Below are 21315 nucleotides of genomic sequence, written 5' to 3' on the forward strand. Positions count from 1 at the left end.
TGTGTGCATGCTGTGAGAAGACATAAACCCTTTTCCAGAGCCTGACACAATGCAAGTGATTTCAATCAGCGCATGTTTCCACCGCTGAGGTCGAACTAACAGCACAGCACGGCTTTAAAGAGAGACGGCTGAGTGTTTCTTGTTTTTAATCTGAAGCCAAAATTGAAAGTCCAAAGGTGGACAAAGCCAGCTGATAAGCATGGCAGGACTGCAGGTATTTCAATGGGTAAGGAAAAAAAAAAGGAAAAAAAAAGGAAGAGTAAATTATAACAAGACGCTTTCAGGACCTCTCCGAAACCGTGGCCGAGACAAACAGTCGCGTTGCTGTTTGCAATTACAATTTTGTTTTCTTGCCTTCCGATGCACTAATTCTTTCGGAAAAAACTCCCGGTAGTGCGACGTCACGACAGATGGCTCAAGAGGTGAACCATTCCGGTTAAAAAACACGAGTCGGAATCAAAGTCACTTTTTTTCCCCCCCACTTTGTTCTTTTGTACATTACATTTTATTAAAAGCAAACGCACGGTAGAGCTTGACAGTTGTTATTCAGGACATTTCTTCAAGAACAAAAATATTAACAATGACAATAATAATAATAATGATTCTGGAATGACTCATTCAAGAACAAACAACAACAACAACAACAAGAACAAGTGAATGTCTTATGGATACAGAGTTCACAGAAACTTCAACAGGTGGTTGCGATGTGCCAGAACGCCGACCTCAGCCGGACGAAAGCCCGCCAGGTCGGCTTGAACCACTTTCGATGAAGGTTTCCTCGGAATGGTCACGTGAACGCCGGGCAAAGCCCCGCCTTCTTCCCAGCTTGCTTCCGCTGTCGTGTCCTCCTGCTCCTCCTGGAGGGACACCAACGGGATCTTGGACGAACTCTTCGAGGTGTGGAAATGCCGTTTGGATGCCGCAGGATGGGAAGGGGGGCGGGAAAGGAAAAAAAAAACAAACAAACCGCGATATCTGATATCCGAGCGGAAATAGGCGGCTCGTAAAGAGTACAAAAGAAAAAAAAAGGAATCAGTGACTACGTCATCTGTGCATTCACAATGCCTGTCAGTAGTGCGAGCAGTGAGGGTAAGACGTGCGAGTAGTCGGTTAAAACCCCGCCCCCTGGTGGGAGCAGAGTCGGGAAGCTGCCGTCCGGATAACCATCATCATTGTTGCGACGTCTCGGATGAACACACACATATAAATGAGAGGTCACATTTAAGACATTTAATTTAAATAAATAATAAAGCTTTCTGCACTTCAGACGCGCGGCGGCGTCATCGTCATGCGTGCAGGTCTCGAGCGCCAAGGGGGCGGCGGCGGCGGCAGCTGGAAAGTTGCAAGCGGAGACGCGACACGTGTTTTGCACGTTCGCTTCCAGAAATGTCAAAGACGCCGGCGCTGGGACTCGTGAGCGCAGGTGTAAACAGTAAATAAGGCTGAAAAGCATTTTCTTCTTCGGAAATAAACAGTAAAAAAAAAGAAGAAAGAAATATTCCTTAGTCTTGCTCCCTGGGATTCTGCCCCCCTCCTCCCCCCTCCCCCCTCTATTAAATTAATTATTTTTCTTCCCTCTCTCGTGTGGAAACATCTGTTTTGCATGTGAGGAGAATTGAAAAAAAAAAAAAATCTGTATACACATATATACAGGATTCCCGCGTTCCATAGACTTTCTATTCAAGTAGAAGTGATTGGAAGATTGGAAGATGAACAACGTGGAGGTAACACGCTGTCACCCCAGCGACAAAGATTTTTTTTCTTTTTTTTTTCCTTGTGTTTTTTTTACAAAGTGTTAAGGATGCGACAGCCGCTTCAGCACGTACAATCCTTCTCGTAGGGACTCTTTTGTATTAAAGCGCGTGAGCTTTTGACGATGCCGCTCCGTCACTTCTGTTAGAAACGGACGCATACTACGTTTAAAAAAAGAATAATTAAAAAAAAAGCGGGGGGGGATCTTTGTAACAACGGATCCAGAAAGAAGGTGCTGACGTGACGCAAAGGCGAGCGGTGGGAGCGAGGCGAGGCGAGCGAGGAAGACGCAAGTGCAGGGAGAGGGAGGAGGGAAGGAGTGGGAGGGGTCGAAAGGTCGCCCCCCCCCCACCTCTGCGCCCACTCCGCCACCCCCGGACCAGGAGCGGGGGGGTGGGGGGGGGGTTTGTCTAAGGTGACGACGTGGCTCAGTCGCGGAGGACGCTCTCCTCCTCCCTCCGCCAGCCCAGCGAGGAGGGCGGCAGGAGCTCCTCCTCGCGCCGGGAGTACTTGAGCTGCAGCAGGTCGCCCACCTCGCTGATGGCTCCCAGGGCCTGGCGGGTGAGAGAGAGGGAGAGAGGGAGAGAGAGGGAGAATAAACAACATGGATCGGCAGGTTCGGTCTGGATCAAACACGCAGGACAGTTGGAAGCGACTGTAAGCTCAGGAGGGAGCGCAATGATCGAAAGGTTGCCGGTTCAAATCCCGCTCCGTCCCAGTCTGCCGTCGTGTCCTTGGGCAACTTGTACGTTTGCCGCAGATTAGCCGCCACCCTTCTGTCAGTCTGGCCCCAGGGCAGCGGTGGCTACACGTGCAGCGCGAACGTGGTGTGAATGAGTAATGATGATTGATGACTGAATGTGAAGTGCGTTTGAGTGCCTAGGGAAAGCGCTACATAAACCCAATACATTCCTAATAAAAGGTCAGCGTGCGGGGCTGTGTGTGTGTGTGGACGAGGCCCAGCGGAGCCCAGAGGTTCCTCGAACTCTGAGCTGAGCAGCAGGAACCTTCGCTTCTTTCCAACGGGAGAGACGCTATCAGCGGTGCAGCGAAGGGGAAAAAAAAACAAAAAAAAAACTGCGCGGCTCCACCTGGAAACAATTTACCTTCCTCGTGACCTTTTTCTTTCTTTTCTTTTTTTTCCTTTTTGGATTCCACGCTTTGAGAAACGGCCAGGGCTGTTGGCTTTCCTTCCAAAGGCGGGAGAAGGGGGAGGGAACAGGCCAGCGGCTCTACAAAGGCGGGCCGATGCCCTTTAAACGGACTATTGCAAACGGCGCTGACGCGCTCCCCGGCAAGACGGATGGAGTGTCTTCGGAGAGACGGGCCGAAAAAAAAGAAAAAAAGTCCCGCGTGGAGGCGGAGGGGCTTTGGCGAGTTCATTTGTAATAAAGGACACATTGGAGCGAGTGGCCTGCGGACAAACAAGCAAATCAGGGCTGGAAAAGAGGGAGAGAGAGAGAGAGAGAGAGAGAGAGAGAGAGAGAGAGAGAGAGAGAGAGAGAGCTAGGCTCCCTAATACAGCTTCTACAGGAAGTAGAGGCTTTAAATATACAAAAGGGGGGGTTTGTTTTACTCACTGCCGTCCGTTAGCGACTGATAGCGACGACAGCTCGGCAGAAACAAACTCCCGACTGCTTATTTCCAACTTTGCCGCAGATTTGCGAACTTGGATTTTTTTTTTTCCCCCTCTCCGTCTTTCCACAACCGAGCGAAGAGAAAAGCATCACGCGCATGTCTTTGGAAAACTTCTAGTTAGGTATGTCACCGGCTGTCAAAGATGCAAACCCAGACGGCCTCGTAATCAGGGCTGGGAAAACTTTTCAGGGTATTTAGAAAACGTGCTTTTAATGTCCATTGAAAAGGAACAAAATCTGTGTCTTTGAAGAGAGCAAATGTGAATGTTGTTCTTTGCAAGTTTCACAGTGAACCCCGAGATTCTCTCTGTGCGCCCCCAAGTTAAAAAACAAAAAAAGCAAAAACTTTTAAAGAAGAAAAAGTTCTCACCGTGTCGAGCATCTCCCTGGTGTGGGCGGCCGACACGCAGAAGCGCGCCCGGGACTCGATGATGGGCGTCGCGGGGAAGCCGACCACCACCGTGCCGATGTTTCTCCTCAGCATCTCGCGGCCGAAGGCCCTGTGGGGGGGCGACGGTGCGGAGGCGCAGGTGAATACGGGGAGACGGGACGACGACGCCGGCGCCGGCGGCGGAGCACCTACCCGATTTTGGCCGGCATGTAGAGCATCAGGGGCACGACGGGTGAGTCGTCGTTGCCGTAGATGATGAAGCCCATCTCGCGGAGCCTCCGGCGGAAGTAGGTGGTGTTCTCGGAGAGCTGTCGCAGGCGGTCGGCACCTAGAACAGAGGGGCCGGAGGAGGCGTTTAGGGCCCGCTCGTAAAAAAAAGGATCTTTTATGGGAGGATCTTTGTCTTTTGTACGAAAGAGGATTCGGGGCGCAAGAAGAGAAAAAAAACATTACAGGGAGGAAATTTTCATTTCGAGTTTTAAGTTGAAATTTTGTGAATAAAGTTAAAATTTCGTGAAAAAAAATCAACGTAAAAAAGACAAAATTTCGTAACAAAAAAGTCCAAAAAAAAAGAGAAAAACAAAAGAGAAAACAATCGTTGAGAGAACTTCGTACCACGCGCGGGCCTTTTAACGAAAACACGAGTGAGTTTTTCAAAGGTCACAGAAAGAAAAAAAACAACAACAATGTTACGAAACTACGTTAAACAAACAAACACTGAGGGGGGAAAAAAAAAGACGAAGAACCCGGGGGGGGGGGGGGGAGAGAGAGAGAGAGAGAGAGAGAGAGAGAGAGAGAGAGAGAGAGAGAGAGAGAGAGAAGAGCGTAAAACACATCACTTCGCGGGCGCGTCTTTCATGTCTGACATGTTTGTGGAGAGAGCGCCGCACCGCCGCTCGTTTGAAGGCGAGCGGGACCTCTTCAAAGTCGAGGTCGCGAGGAGCTCGAAACTAAACAGGCGTCAATCGTCACGTGTCGCGGGTGACGCACGCTGCGGCCCCACTGCCGGGACGCTGCGGCCCCAGGCTCGGCGGAGCAGCTCCGACGGAAACCAAACAAGCAAAGCGGCCGTATGGCACGAAGCTTTCACCGTCGTCGTCGCCTGCGACACGCACACGCACACAGACACACACACACGCAGGCATCTGCCGGTGGCCGCGCGCTTCCCCAAAAAAAGGCTTCAAAGGGGGGCAGAGAAGACACAACAAAGTCTGACATTATATTTACTCAGACATGTTTTTAACGAAGGCCGAGGAATCCGGAGCTATTCCGGGGGCCCCGGGTGATTAAACAGTAGCATATTGTCTTCAGACGCTCGACTCCGGCATTCCTTTCATACTGGGGGAGAAGAGCCTCGCACGTCTCTTCCAGGCTGGAGGTTGGAAAAAAAAAAAAAAAAAAAAACAACGCTCCCATCTGATGCGCACTCGGCGGCCGCAGCTCGACGCCAGCCAGTGTCTCCACGGGTCGTTGGGTTTTTTCCAAAGTCACTTGCATGCGGAGTAAAAAATACTAAATAAGTTCAAAGTGCTGGATGTAACACTTGACTTAGCTACACTACCAGTCAAAAGGTTTGGACACACCTGTTTCTCCGTTATCTTTACTACTTTCTACACAGTGGAGATACAAACTGAAGACATCAAATATACGACCAAAGTAATGTGGTTTAATGTGGCACGAAAAAAAAAACAAAACAACTAATATGTTACGTTGTATACATTTTATCTAAATGGTGGCTATTCTAGACAATCTAAAATACAGAACTCGTTTGTAGTTATTTCACACTTTTTTGTTGTTAATTCTTATTCCATATGTGTTCATTCATAGTTTTGATGCCTTGAGTGACAACCTACAATGTAAATAGTCATGAAAATAAAAGAAAAAAACATTAAATCAGTAAGTATGTGGTCCAAACTTTTGACTGGTAGTGCATCTGTCCGTCGGCTGTGACTGGTGTCTTTGCTAATATTCTCCGGGTTTCTCATGATGTTGGAACTAGCTGTCAGCTAGCTGACACCCTTTTCTGTATGTTTGGACATCACCCAGGCATTAATGTTGAGCCGAGTGTGATTCTTATAGAAGAACAAGAAGAAGCAATAAAAAAAAAAGTTGGTCATTTTCTACCACTCGCACACATCCGTCTAAACAACTCGCACCTCCTTATGGCTCAAAGGAAGAGGAGTTGATATCAATGCGGGCGAGCCCGGTGAGGACTACAAAGGGGGATGAGAGCGGGGGGGAGCCGCCCTGCAAGAAAAACAGGACCTGCTGATCTGTTTGTGTGTTGAAGGGAACGAGTCTGACAGAGTCTGATCTCCATCTTAGAGCCGAGGAGCCGCTGCTGCTGCTGCTGCCGCTGCTGCTTTTGAGCCCAGCGTGAAGGCAAAGCAGAAAAAGCACACACGCACGCAAGACATCTGAAAGCGATAAAGGGAGAGCGGGGAGACGTGCCAGCGCACAGCCGCCTTCAGATCTTCCATTGTTAAATCACCTGTAACCTTTCATAGATCTCGCAAAACTTTCAAGTGCGCTGCGGAGAGACGCAGCAGAGCATTGAGAAACACTTTCCTCTCACCTCAAGCACCGTTACTAGTATTAATCTGTCTGATAAGTGCCGTCTTAGATTAATTGTGTTCATCGTGTCTTCGGTTTTAAATGGATTTATATCTTTCTTTGAATCAGACTAATGAGAATGATTAAAAGAAACCTTTGGTAGGAAAAACCCACGTCTGATTAAAAGAAAGACATAAAAAGTGCTGAGTTCATGCAGAGAAATGCGTCACAGAGCAACACACCTTAGTAAATAGGGCAATGTGTCTTGTGGCAATGTCCTAATCTGCAGTGAGTTGATAAAGACGGTCAACACACCTTAATTTATTGACAGAATAACCGGCGATGACCCCTGAATCAACAGTTTTAATCTCATCAACTGGCGGTAAAAAAAAAAAAAAAAAATTCCACCGCAAACAAACGCAGTTTGTGGGAGGGAAAATGAGACAAAGTGCACGTGAAGTTGAAAGTAGGTAAAAGCCCAAGGGCCAGTCGAGCGTTGCCAGTCAACTGTTGGATTACACCGCCATCTTGTGGTCGTTGATGTTACTGCGCAAACGTTACTACCGGACCCTTTGTGTGATATGTGCGAAGCGAACGCCTCCCTGGAGCGATGTTCCGCTGCCTACCCAGTGTGGTCCCGTCCTCGCCGGTGATGATCTTCATCGAGGTGATGATCTGCTGGGCCACAGGGGGCGACATGGAGGTGGCGTACAGGGCGCTGTGGGAGTGGCAGCGCAGGTAGTCGATCAGCTCCTGGGGCGACAGAACAAGCTTTAAATGTTAACCCTGCGAGTCATTCGGGGAGAACGTTTTTTAATGGGAAGAAAACTTTTATATTCTGTTATCTGACCATCTCCCAAAGATACACATCGTAATACACACGCCAATCAGCCATGTCATCACTGGGTTTAATCTTTAACAACAAATTTTTCAAACGAAGAACTTTTAATTCAATTTAACCATCTTCATGCTAGTTAGACTGTTTAATATGTGCGATTCAACTTACAACCGAACCTTAAAGTACTTAAAGAAAAGAAAAAAAAATCGTCTCATTAGTAGATGAACAAAGGATGGGACGGTACTACCAAAAGAGCTTGATCGCCCCCTTGTGGCCAATAGCATTATAGGTTACGGGGTCCATCTAAGAGGCTACATGAGATTTGTCAGTCTTTATATCTGTTCAGAATTGATCAGCGGCTCTGACGGCGTGCCCATGTTTAAAGAGGGCTGCTGTAAATATTGATTATATCGAAATATGATCATTCTCATTCTTGTTAATGATCTAAAATCAGTCCATTTATCTTACATAAGGACTTCATATTAAAACTTGCACAATGGTGATTTGAGACTAATCTCCACAGCAATATGTTTATCTGCACAACCGAACGTGCACTTTCTCTGTGTTCACTTTGCCTCAACCGTGACCAGGGAGTCTTATTTGTGGTTGGAAGCCAAGATTTTTTTTCCCCTTCCCTTTCTTCACTGAAAAACAGGAAGCCGAGTTTCCACATTTCTCGTAAACGGAGATAACACCACGCCGGCGTGACACATACACGAGCGATGTGCTGGGAAATCTCTCCGGCCGCTACGCACGCCATCAAATATTTCGGCCTCCTCCGCTTCCCTGACGTCAAGCGAGGACTCGGGGACTCCTGGCGGCTTCCCCTCTCACCTTCTTCCCGCCGATGTATCCCCCGGCGGCGCCAAAGCTCTTGGTGAACGTCCCCATCATGATGTCGACGTCTTTGGGGTCCAGGCCGAAGTAGTCCACCACCCCTCGGCCGTTGGGGCCCAGCGCGCCGATGCTGTGAGCCTCGTCCAGGTACAGGTAGGCCTTGTAGCGCTTCTTGAGGGCGATGACCTCCGGCAGGCGCACCACCGACCCTTCCATGCTGTTGACGGGAGGCCCAAAAGGCAATGAATAAGAAGGAAAAAAACCAAAAAAAACAGCCAGCTTGACTGCCTTGCAGATTGTTTCAGATTGGGGGAAAAAAAAATAATAAAGCAAACATGAAACTCGGAAAGCTGCAACGGCACATGCAGGTGCGGTAATGTATACGTTACAGCTTCAGCCGGGACACGGTTTTATTTTAGGGAGTTTAATCATCTGCTCCGCAAAAAGCAGGCGGAAATCAAATCCCATTACCGGGCCGGCGTCAGCGGGGGAGTATTGACGACGGCCAGTCAGCTTCCTCTGAAACCCGGTTTGATCAATCGCGCGGCAATTTCCTGCGCGGCGAGTCCATTAAGGACGCCTGCGCCAGAGGAAGCCCTGTTTTCTGTCTCCTCCTTTATTCATGCCGAGAAATTGCATGTTTGGGAAATTTCGTCACCGTGCGTCGGTCTGCTGCGCGCTGAATATTAAACTGGAGCCGCCGTGCGGAGCCTGGTGGTAGATCAGTACCTCAGCCTCGTTATGCCAGAATGACTTGGACTTGGGGGGGGTGGAATGGTGTGTGTGTGTGTGTGTGTGTGTGTGTGTGTGTGTGTGTGTTTGCGTGTGACCGTACCTGTATATACCCTCCACCACGATGAGAATCTTCTTCCAGGGTCGGTGCGTCCTGGGCTGCCCGTGCACGATGGCGTCTCTGAGAAGTTTCTCCAAGCTCTGCATGTCTGCAATACGTGGAAAATAAAATATTTCCACTGCAATGCTCTTCACATGCCCAGTTCCTGGCGACGGCGTCTATTTAACATGCCTGTACCTCCGCCCAAAAAAAAAAAAAGTGGTGCAACAGAAAGCGCTGGAATGTGTTGAAACACACACACCTGGATTGCACAACACAAGCAGATTATGCAGCGTTTCATCAGCAGGCGTTGCATCTTACAACACCGAGGGGGGCGGGTCCTGCTTTAGGACGATCCTACTTGGAGATTTATGGAAACTATACAGTGAGCAGCTAATTTAGCCCTCCTGCATCCTGGCAAAAAAAAAATGTCCTGGGTTTTCACTTTCAGCTAAAGCTGATGCTTTGCTGGACCTTCCTATTGGTTTGTAAGGAAACGCATGTGGGTGTGCGATCGATCAACATGCGAGAGGTATCATCACCCACCGTGACATCACAAGGGGATATGTCGTGTGGCATAATGGAGCTTTTTTTTTGAGACGCACAGACTTTGCATTGTAAGCACTACAAAAAGTATTTTCTTTCATTCTCATGACTATTGACATTGCAGTTTCTCACGGAAGGCATCAAACTACGCATGAACACACATGGTATCACGTAGGAAACAATAAAAGTGAATAATAATCACTCACAATATTAAAACCCTTCAAAATAGCCACCTTTCACAAAAAGCATAGTTTAGCGTTTTTCTTTGCTGCATAATTACACATCCTGCTCATATATTTGATGTCTTCAGAATCTACCTGCAGTTTAGAAAGTTCTAAAGGATAAAAATAAAAACTGCATGAGAAGGTGTGTCCAAACATTTGCCTGGTAGTGCACGTTGAAGCGCACGGCTGCAGCAGGCCACTCACTGTTATGTTTGAAGACCCGAATCGTGGAGCCGGACAGACGAGCGCCGAGCACCAGTGAGGCGTGATTCAGCTCGTCGCTCAGGATAAGGCAACCCTGCAACGGGGGAAATAAACAAAACAAAACAAAACAAAACAAAAAACGTCTTAAATTCACCCCTGTACTGTTTTAAAACCAATGTCTTCAACCAGTGAACCCTGATTAAGTAACTGGCAGCACAAGTTCTCAGTGGAACGCCGCTCATCCCTCCGTGGCCGTGTCGTCACGTGCAAAGACTTAAGCAGCCGTTAAACATCAACCAGGATCGTTTCTCTCTGGCAAAGGCTGAAGTGAGGCAAACGCACGCAGAGTCAACAAGTCAGGCAGGCTGTTGTTGCATAACACGAGTGCGGAGAGAGACCAGGTGAAGAGTTCGTTTTTGGTTTACGTGCGAGGCTGCCAGGGAATGTTCTCTTAAACACACAGCGCGCCCACTAGCCCCGCTATCTACTTCCTGCCAGCCCGAGGACAAAAGACGATAAGCGAGCGCCTGCGCGTTGCGCTTGCAGCACCGCTGCGCTCGCCATGTCGGCCGGAAAACGGTGCGAGCTCCTCGGGCCCGGCAGCGTGTTTTTCATTCCGTGGGGTTGAAAGAAAAAAAGTTGCTTTAGGAGTAAAATGGAATACATTGTCTGTAGATGCGTCGCCCGAGCGCAAAAGGAAGTCAATGAAATTCCATTACCTTGCCGGTGAGAGCAGGAATGTTCATGGAGTTGGTCGCGAAGCCCATGCCGAACGCCATGGACGACTCCACGCCCAGAAACCTGGCAACCAGCTCCTCCAGCTCCTCATGGATGTCCAGGTTCCCTGGTGGGCGACAGCGACCCCCCCCCACAGTCAGCCTTTCACCCGCGCCACGTGCAAAACCGTCCGCTCGCGAGCTGCGTTTTCATCGGCCCGAGAGTCGCGCAAAACCTGGACATCCCGATAAAAAAAAAACAAAAAAAAAACTGGGAATGCAAACAGCTAAACTTGGAAAAAGCTCTCAAATATTACTCAAAGGGTTTTTACGCTCTCATGAGGTGGCTGCAGAGAGCAAAGTGTTGGAGCCTTATTTTGAAAGCTGCTTCTTCTGCAGGAGCTCAGGTCTGAGAGAGCGGCAGGGCCGGCTGAGCTCCAAGGAAACAAAACATTCTCATCGTGAACGCCGCCATTGACGGACAAGACAACAACAACAACAACAACAAGTCCCCGTCGACGTCTTTTCCGTCGAGCTGCTTACCGATCTCGCAGCGGGTGCTGCCCACGCCGGCGCCGTACTTCTGCGTGGCCTCCACCGCCGCGTCGGCGCAGGCCCCGGTCTTCTCGGCGAAGCCCAGGTAGTTGTACGAGCCCATGTTGATGACGTCCTTCACCACGCGGCCTGTGTGTCTGACACAAGACGGACACGTTTCCCCCAGTTCAGACCCAACATCCAGTTTGCGTTTTGCCAGAGGGCGGGCTCGACAGGTTGACGCTGAAGGAATCCCACGTAATTATCCCCCCCCACTGGTGGCGTCTAATTGAGGGAGATGTGATTGGCAGCCGCCACCTTGAGCCGGGCAGAACCTTCAGTGGCGAAAGCCGCCGCCGCCGCCGGACTCAACAACTGCAATCTGCGTCGTAAATCTTAAGAGATAAAGGATGCGACCTTCGCTGGAATCTCTGCAGCCTTGGGAAAGGCCGAGGCCGGTTTCGCCCCAAAAAAAAAAGAAAAGAAAAAATCTTTGGGTAACTCGCCCGGCTCAGGTTGCCGTTTGTTCTTTATGACGTGCCGCCTGTTAAACTGTCACTCTGCTGAGTCAGGTTGAAGCGGTTTCAGCAGCTTTGAGGAGACAAGGTGCTAAACGGCAGCCGCTGCCGACCTCGACGTGCACTGCAGTGAATCACAGTGCACGTGGACAGCTGCTGATTTTTTTTTTTTTTTTCCCTCAAGACAACTGAGTCATGCAAAAGACACTGCTGTTTTCAACACGGGCTACTGACTCAACAGCTTTACGTCACTTTTGCTATCGGCAATATCGGGGCCAGCGGCTTGAATCGATAGCAGGGTTGTTGAGCTCAGGGTCGCTGACACACAAGCTCACACCTCAGAGGGAGGAGGGTGTGTGTGTGTGTGTGTGTGTGTGTGTGTGTGTGTGTGTGTGTGTGTGTGTGTGTGTGTGTGTGTGCGGGGCTTACTCAAAGGTCCAGTTGTAGTCGGGGGAAACCCTCTCCACCAGGTCCATCTTGGCGCCGGGGACGCTGCAGATGGGCCGGTTCCAGTTGTCTCGAATCCTCATGTACAAGTTGCGGGTGTAGAAGTTCTCAAAGTCCTGGTAGAGGGGGACAAACTCCTGCGGGGAGGGGAGGAGGGAGTGAGGGAGGGAGGAAGAAGGACGTGGCGCAAGTCAGTCGCGGCGTTGCGGAGGTTCAGATGAAGATGAGATGAGAAACAAACAAACAGAACTCTATTTGACCTTCTGCTCCTCTCTCTCCCGAGCCACGTTGCACTTCTCGATGCTCCAGTGGCGGAGGAAGTCCCTGAGGTATCCGAAGACGGTGAGGATGCCGTAGCCCATGTAGGTGAGCACGGCCACCAGCAGGGGCGTCTCCTCAAAGGACTCCAGGAAGGGCTTCTTGTACAGGCTGGCGTTGTAGGGCACATTTTGGTTCTGCGAGGTCGCGTAAAGAAAGAAATCTGAGATCAGACTTTTTAAATAAATTGCTGTGTTCAGATGGACAAGCAGGCGAATCGGATTCAAATCAGATTCCGTCTCAAATCCGATTTTTAGGGCTGACTGTCCACACTGTTTTTAGCAAGTGTCCAAATGGGATCTGGCTCTGTTCAGACTGAGACGCATCTGTCCAAATGCAATGTGAAACAACCTCCTTGAAGGTGGATTCAATCCGTTTTGCCAAAAAAAAAAAAAAAAAAAAGGGGGGGGGGGGTTCATGTGATTTGTGACTGTTCAGACTACAAAGGAGCCATCCGGATTCAATCTGTGTCTTTCCTAGAGCAACATATATTTCTTGGAACTTCACGTCTAAGATGAAAAATAACGTATTATCACGGCCCTAATGGTCCATGACTCAAGGCAAGCCAATCTATTGTGCCATAATAAGTAATGATTTACTACTACACCAAGTATGTTTACTCATGGGGACTGAAACCCGTGATGGATCTGGTATTAAACAAACAAAAGACAAAAGGCGTGACGACGTGAGCGGTTCAAATTGCCGGCGAAAAAAGTTCTTCCAACTAAAGTGCCGCTGTGTCTCAAGCGGCCGTGAAACCATTTTGTGGTTTTTGAGGTGACAAAATTACAATGAATGAATGAATGAATGAATGAAAACAGACGACCAGCAGGGAGCAGAAACAACATTGGACAAATTAGGGTCACAGAGTCCGGCTGGCAGCTTAGCAACCGCTCCTCATGTGACTAGTCACGCTACTCCAAGGAGCCGGAGAACATGACACTGTGTGTGTGTGTGTGTGTGTGTGTGTGTGTGTGTGTGTGTGTATTAAGAGCGAGTCAGACAGGTTTCAAGTAATAAGGAACACAAAACCAAATTCACACACATGCAGAGGAAACCAAAAGCAAGAGTTTTCATACTTTCCGTCACAGTTGAGCGTGCGGAACAGCCACACCACGCCCAAGACGCTGGCCGGCAGCTAAATCCAGTTTGTTTGACGTCATGTTTGCTTAATTTTTTATATGTGTAGACGCAAGGCGGCCTCGGGCCTTCCTTGACTTGCAGCTGGATGGGACGGCGCCCGTTCAAGCTGCGTTCAAGAGTTCTCAGGCCTGCTCAGCAGAACGGAGCGCGCTCATATTGCAGTGTTTATATGAAAATAGAGCTTGACCACGGCGAGCCCAGAACTCAGTCAATATGTCAAACCTCTCCGGACAACTGCATTGCTTTCCGGCTGTAGTATTCGCTCAGCTATTAGCAACCACTTACTTCCCAAGGCTATCGGTTGTTTTGCCCTTAATCTCAAAGTGAGACGGCAATCTTATCTGAGCGGAATTAAACCCCGGCGTCCAAAATGATGTCCATCATTTATCCTGGTTCATTATAAAATGATCTTAAGCAGTGAGGGACATCCAAGCGGGCACAAAAGAACGCAGCTCCTTTCCGACGACGCCGTTCTCTGCGATTCCGGCAAACGTTTCGGTTGTTATCACGGACGAGCAGAGGAGCTCAGATAACAACAATCAACGCGACGTGACATCACTCTTCCAGGGTTGTCGGCAATCCTTATCATTACAAGCGGCCAGTATCGGCTGGCAGAGAGGAAAAAATAAATAAAGAATGGAGCATAATCGTTCACAACTTAAAACAAGCAGCACAACGTTCCAGCTAATCAGAAATGTGTGGGAAGTCTAAGAGCGACTAAAGTATCACGATGAATTGCTGTCTGGTATCAATAGTCACAATTAATAATAATAATAATAATGATAATAAAAAAGGTGTGTCTGCAAATGGGGAAGAGAGATAAAACAATTATGACTTCCTGTTGGCTTTGATTTTTATCATCTATGACAATCGTACACTGCCAAACACCAAATGCTTTTTAAGAGATGTTGAATGTCGGCCCCTTCTCATTCTGTTTACGTTGTGTCGGCAAAGCTAATCCCCAGCAAAGCTCAATCAAGGTTTAAACACTACGAGATCCACATTGTTTGGGTTCAACTGCAAAATTCCACTGTATCTAGAATTTAGCAGCCTTTAAGACCCATATGATGCAAAATTCACTCTGCCAAAGTTTAATGCGTGTCAAGTGTAAACTCCAGAGAAACGAGAACCAAAAAAAATTATCCTTGACCCGCTGTAGCAGGTCAAGCGCTAAGGTGTACAATTCTGGAAAAACAGCCCTCTGTGATGTCACAAAGGCCAGTGACACTTGACGCGGGAGGTTCGTGACAACCTTCCCCCCCCAGCCAGGAGATGTCAGTTCCTACCTCAGGGACCTGATACGTTTTATCTCCCGCCAAACATGAGGAAGCAACAGATGCTCCAACAAGGTATCACATTTAGCAGGAAGTAGGAAATGTCTCAGCAGGAAGTTGTACATAGAATGCCAAACAAAAAGTAGTTGAGATGTTATCTTTAAAAAAATAATTTGTCAAGATATGAAACGGTAGAATGAGGGGAATTCTATGTGTGTGCATTTCGAGCACGCCATGCTTTGGTAGAGGTGTTATTTCCTGCTACACCTTCTCTTTCCTCATTTGAATCTTACCAACGTGTGAATGTGTGCACAGCCCAACTCCACGCAGCCGCAAACACACACACACGCCCTGTGTTCCCTCTTCTCCACACTACTCCAAAAACACAGGCGGGGCCACACCCTTCTCCGTCCCGGAGACATTCCTCTCCCTCTGAAGAGTGATGAAGAAGCGGGCCTGTCCTCCTCCTCCTCCTCCTCCTCCTCCGCCTCCTCCTCCTGCTGCTGCTTCTCCTCCTCCTCCTCCTCCCTAGAGGCTCGGACGGGCAGCTTCACAACAAAAGCCCCTGGATCTGTTCAGACTCGAGTTTGTGTAAACAGAGACCGGTCTAACCTCACATACACACTCACGAGCAGGGGCCACACAAACAACAGGGTGTAGGGTTACAAACGGGGGCAACTACTACAATTCTACCTGATCAGGTGTCTAGTGACGGGTTTGCCAAATTCCAAGTTCCAGGGAAGAATAACAAACAGAGTGAAAGCACTCCGAGGCGAATGTTACCAGCAACACGTTAACTTGACCACGGTGTGTTGTGCTACTCTGTGTTTTGTTTGTTTTTAATTCATTCCAGACTCATTCATCCGTCACAACTCGAAGTTACATTCTTCACAACAGCTAGCTTACAATGTGCCGCGCTGGGACGATAAAACCAAAAACCAAAACACACACACCAACAAGCGCGTGACTGTATTGTGGCGTGAATACCCGCTATAAAAACGGACGTGTGTTTAATTTTCCAGCCATGTTAGTGAGCGTTACACACTTTGATTGCGGCGCTATGGCGCTAGCCGCACGGCAGAATTCGCAGAGAACGTTAACGCACCGGCGAGACGGGGGGGACCCGCAAGGGTTGAAAAGCAGAGGAACGACAGTTTCTCGACAATTTCGTTCGAATTATTTGACGGACACACCACGCCAGTGGGCGAGCACAAGCCACAGGCGGCGTGCGTCCACGGCCCTCCCTCCCCTCGTCACCGTTTGACGGATGGGCCTTACCTTCCCCCTCGGGCGGCGATACTTCCGCGGCTCTTGGAACAAGCAGTGATTCTTTACGAAGCCATTTTTCCTGCCGTTGGAGATGCGGTGGCAGGCGTCTCCGTTCAGCAGCTTGTTGGCGGAGCTCTCCGTCATGTTCGTCCGGTCGACAGCGACAGTGTGCTTCCCCCCCGCCCCGACTTAAAGTTCCCAAACTTGTGTAACGCGGAGGCGTGAAGTCATGTATGAGCAAAAGGGGGAGGAAAAGCGGATCAGACGCCCACCCACTCTCCACTGTGACCGCACGAGCTTGCCGGAAATACACGCCCATTCGCTGGACCCGTCGACCAATCGTGGTGGCGTTCCACCACAAAGATCGTCTATACGCAACAGATACCCACTGACAGAACGGCTCGTACGATTATCTCGTCAATTCACATTATTTTCATTTTTAAACAAAAAAGTCAGTGTGGTCCATTAAGTGACATACATTAGAAGCAATTAGTCTAAATGAGTTATGTGAACAATTTCCTGTTCTGAAGGTAACACTACCCAGCCCCTCACCTACGTGAAAAGACGTCCTAGCGAAGTAGATGGAAATAACCTAGAATAACCTCTGTTAAGGCGTGAACTCAGTTTTAAATCATGCCGTCTCCATGTCCAGTGATGCTAAAAAAATAATCATTAGCCAAAACACATGAAAATCAGTTGGCTACGTATGTTTACTTTTAAACACTCAACTGCAAAAGACTACATGTATATTTGAACCAGGATATATTTGTACAAATATATTGTATTTTATCTTCACAAATGCATTTAAAATAATTAATCCGCGTCTTTGTGCTTTTTTTCTGCAGCTGAACATATTGTAGTGAAAAAGTTCTCGATTCTCTTTCATTTTAAACTCAACTAAAAACAGTGCTTGTACTGTGGCCATAACGACGTTTGCCTTCTCGAGGCCAGCCAGATGGCTTTGTCGCCATCATGTGGTGAAAAGATGCGCATGCAGGACTTAATTCGCCTCGTTTCTTAATCATAGAAGAAGCCTTTATTAATCCCACATTAGGGAAATTTGCACATTACAGCATCAACACAGTAGAAAATAATAGAAATTTTTATTAATTAAAAATAAGAATTAATAAAAATATTTATAGGCTAAGAAGGAGCAAACAAGATATTCACATTATATTGACAGTTGGATTATTTTACAAGTTATGTAAACAATATTGACAAATAAGTGTTTTGATTGTGATTTTTCTGAACAGAGTGAGTCACATCTCTTTGTGAAAAAAACACATGTGCAAAAACAGCCACTTGTAGAAACCAATGTTACAACAGCCTTGTTAAAAGAAGCAGGTAAAAAATATTTTAGTTGTTAGTTCTTTTTTTTGAAGAGGTGAGTCAAAGGTACAACGAATAGAAGGGTAAAAATCAATAAAACAACAGCACAGCAACCCAAACCCACAGAACACCACCACCAAAGCACTCTTCCTCTTGAAAGTGTTGTACCAGGCTTTGATAGTGTTTCCTATGATAATTGCAGTCACGGTCACAGGTGCAGCACCAATCTGGCCATGATGTGAGTGTGGAACTGAAGCAAGGGGCAGACCGAGATAATTAGTGCCAGAGTGGGAAGGCAGGTGTCTGAGACGAGGTCTTGATTGTGGAGACGGAGTGCTATATTTCCCTCCCCCAACCTGAATTACAGCCGCACCTCTTTAAGAATCCTAGATGGCACTGTGGAGCCACATAAGGTTGATCCCTGCCCCACCATGGCAACTACATTTAGAGGTCATGCTGGTAACTTGGTTTGTCATGATATCCCAGCGTTCCGACCAACGGGACATCCACGATTAAGACATTGATGACCCAATAATTTGCTCCTCCAATCAGTTTCTCTCCCCGCTATGGTCTCTCTCAAGGTTGCGACCTTGACTTGCGGAAAAAAGATCCAGCCCGGTCGGCGCACAAGGCGAGGCGGTTGGCCGTCCATCCATCCTTCCCGAACCTGATTAAAGGCGATAAGAATCCGTTTAATGGGATCAGGAGGAGGGTTAAAAGCAAGAGAGGAGCGGCTTCCTGTTAATGCCGACGCCGCGAGCAGCTCCGACGGCGTTTTGGATTTAATTCCGGATGAGGCGTGCAAATATCTCCAGCGAGTCAGTGGTTTAGCCTGCTAACTAGTCTGACTAATTTGACATGACAGATGTGCCAAAGGAAAAAAGAGGAAGAAGATGGCATGGAACTGGTTGTCTGTGAGAGGCTACCATCCAGGCAGGCAACCAGTTATTTTCTCATTTACCAGGAATTATTGCAAGGGGTGCCATCCTCCAGGTTTCAAGTCAGTCAAACATAATAAAAAAAAGAAAGAAACAAAAATAAAAGCAGCAACAATTTTTTAAGGTGGAAAAAACGATCTAGTTTTCTCTCAAATACAAGAAGTGACTCTTTGAATAGCACTGAATGGCATCTATGACTGACTCCCTCCCGACTCGCACACACCGTTGCATGACATCAGCTAATAATGAATGTGAGATTAACGGCCCTATTTCGAGAAAACATCATAATTACCCCGGGGGCGACGAGGCTGCATGTCATCGCATATGTTCCGACGCCGCATTCAAACGACAGATGATTGACTTCCCCTTTCTTTTTGTTCCCCTTTCTTTTTTTTTCTGCCCGCCGTGGATGTATTTCCGCTCTCTCTTCTCGCAATTTCCCTCGCTTTGATGTCACCTAATGAAATTCACCAGAGGATCAATCTCACCCCACCCCATCGCCACCTCTCCCCACCACCACCACCACCACCACCGACTGACGGCCTTAATAAGACCCGTGCGGTGCTGCAGCTGGAGGAAGCCTGGTGCAGCCGCTCTTCAGTGCTTCTGCTGCGCGCTGGATGGATGATGAATGATGGCAACCAGAAGAGTAAACAGGTAACTGTGCAAATGAGCAGCCGATTGGCCGACTGATGCAGCGACGGCGCCACAATTCAAATGAGATTTTTTTTTTTTTTTTTTTTTAAAAAGCAAGACAAATGTGGAATGATTAAACAAGTGCAGAGTGCAGACAGATTATAATACACTAGAACGTACTTTCTTGCCTCATTAGCATACAGCATCAACAATAACCCCGCTGCCTCCACTATGTTTTTTCTTCTCTCTCTCTCCCTCTCTCTCCCTGCGTGTGTGTGAGGCTGCTCCTTGACTGCCACACCAATTATTGGAATTGTTACGCCTGTCTAAACCTCCCCTTTCCCTCCGTAACAGATTATCCTCAGAGAGGGGCCGCGGATGGGAGGAGGAGTGGTTGGAGGTAGAGGAGGAGGAGGAGGAGGAACCCCAGCTCGGCACAATTCAGGTGAGGCAGACAGGGGCGGACAGATTGACAGGCGGACTATTTTCCCGGTGAGCAGCAGACTCTGTCTGAACTGCAGACTGCCGCCGTAATGATGAGCGAGGCTTGGCTTCCACACCCTCACCCCCGTGGATATGCACGGATGAGGAACTGACGATAAGAGATTGAGTTGAGTCATGGCGGGAGGACGGGTCTCCCCACTGTACGGTGTTAATTTGACAGGTTTCATTTATATTGCTCGGTTGGAGAGATAAATAAAGTGGAATAAAGTCACAGTTCTCCCGGCCAGGCTTCGGAGCAGTTTGACCGGCAGGGGAAACAATATGGATTTCTGCAGAGGATTAAAGTCGTGATTCCTTGACCTTGACCTCCAGCCTGGAGGAGAAAGGCTGGATGAGAGAAAAGGAAGAGGAGTGAGAAGAGGGGAGGAGACAGGAGGGGAGTAATAGCAAAGGAGAAAAAAAGTAATCAGAGGAAAGAATAGATACACGTGAGGATAGGGATGGGGAAAGATGTATGGATGAGAAGAAGAAGCAAATAGAAGGAAAGGAAGGAAAAGAAAGGAAGGCTGGAAAAGGCTGTAAGGAAGAATGAGGCCTACAGGGGGCAGCAATGCCACATTTTGGGTGCCAGGCACCATTAAACCCTCTTGGAAGGAAGAACTGCTCCCATGGATTCAATCCTGCCTGGGTGTAAGTGTAAGTTTCCCCTCGGGGTTGATTGAATTTGTTTTCTGCAGCCAGGTGCACCTTTTGCGTAAACCAGCCGTTGATGGTTACATCACAGCACATCTCCCATTTGCTGCTGATGGGACAAGACAACGCTGAATGTAGCCTCTGACCAAAGGAAAATAAAAAAAGGAGATGGAAACATCGTATAAGCAGCGAGAAAGTGAGCATTGATTTGCAAAGAGGCCCTCCTGTGTCCAACGCCACCTCACCGCTTCTTCGGCGTGGGTGCGAGCTGTTGACCCACCCGTGAAGGAGCCTCTCTCCGCCAGCCTTAAAGCGCCGCAGGAGCCGAAGCGATTGTGCGAAGGGAAAATAAGATATATCACCCTCCGTCCGGGGCCACTGTTTTCAACAGGTCAAGCGAAGCGGCGGGGACATTTATCAGCAAACTTATTGCTTTTTTTTTTTTGCAGCAGCAGCAGCACCGGGGCTGAGTGACTATCGCAAGATGGCATCAAGAAAACTAAACTAAGGCAGCTGTCCTCTGTCAAGTCTAAAATTGTAAAGAAAAAGAAAAAAAGAAAGAATGATGTGCTACAGCAACTCCCTGCCCAACCCTCTCCAAATTTTGTGTTTTGTTTCCCTGCGGTGTGGAGATAAGGAGGCATCCATCACGGCCGCCTGCAACCTGAAGATTCCATTATGGCCCCCCCGAACACATTGTGTCCACCGCTTACATCACAAAGGCGGCGCCGGGCGAAATAATTTCCTGCCGCTACCTCGGCTGAATGGGAGCTCTCATTTATCTTGCTCTCTCGGCGCACGTTCATAAAAGGCAAGGCCTCGTCCTTATTATGAAGCCGTCTCTCGCGAACCGGCGGCGCAGTAATGAGCCGGGCCGAAATAATACACAGGAAGTACACAGAGGGTAGAATGGGGAAGAAAAAGAGAAAGAAGTCGTAATTGATTATGTTGGCTTGAGTTTTTAATATGTATGTGTTTTTTTTTTCCCCCTCCATTTTGGACTGATTTGTCACCATGGATGCTCCTGCGTGACCGCATGCAGTAGCCGTTATTGTCCTCATGAGTCAGTCACACTAAGCTGCTACATGTCAGGTTGGATTCTTCACACTGACAATCAAACCGGCCTCTCACAACAAAACCTCCCCGACACACATACACGCACTGTCCTCAAACCACCACAAAATGGTAGCAGTCAATTTACGCCACCAATTTCTCTGGCGCAGGGGTGAAAAAAAACTTTTT

At 48.3% G+C, this 21315-nt stretch overlaps 1 protein-coding gene and 1 long non-coding RNA gene across 2 annotated transcripts; both read right to left on the reverse strand.

Moving 5' to 3' along the window:
- Positions 1–477: 477 nt before the first annotated feature.
- Positions 478–16293, reverse strand: sptlc2b (serine palmitoyltransferase, long chain base subunit 2b). Its single transcript, XM_076048328.1, has 12 exons — positions 16043–16293; positions 12290–12484; positions 12012–12166; positions 11074–11222; positions 10534–10658; positions 9815–9908; positions 8844–8949; positions 8006–8225; positions 6960–7086; positions 3973–4108; positions 3760–3889; positions 478–2306 (listed from the first exon to the last, which is right to left on the reverse strand). Exons 1-12 carry the CDS (start codon positions 16175–16177, stop codon positions 2181–2183), a joined length of 1698 nt encoding a protein of 565 aa, XP_075904443.1. The 5' UTR covers positions 16178–16293; the 3' UTR covers positions 478–2180.
- On the reverse strand, positions 14929–16036 carry LOC142902967 (uncharacterized). Its single transcript, XR_012929160.1, has 2 exons — positions 15307–16036; positions 14929–15246 (listed from the first exon to the last, which is right to left on the reverse strand). It is a non-coding gene; the product is annotated as an uncharacterized LOC142902967 (long non-coding RNA).
- Positions 16294–21315: the final 5022 nt, after the last annotated feature.

Source organism: Nelusetta ayraudi, unplaced genomic scaffold (assembly GCF_046127955.1).
Source record: "Nelusetta ayraudi isolate G7.1 ecotype Tasmania unplaced genomic scaffold, CSIRO-AGI_Nayr_v1 ptg000100l, whole genome shotgun sequence".
NCBI lineage: Eukaryota > Metazoa > Chordata > Actinopteri > Tetraodontiformes > Monacanthidae > Nelusetta > Nelusetta ayraudi.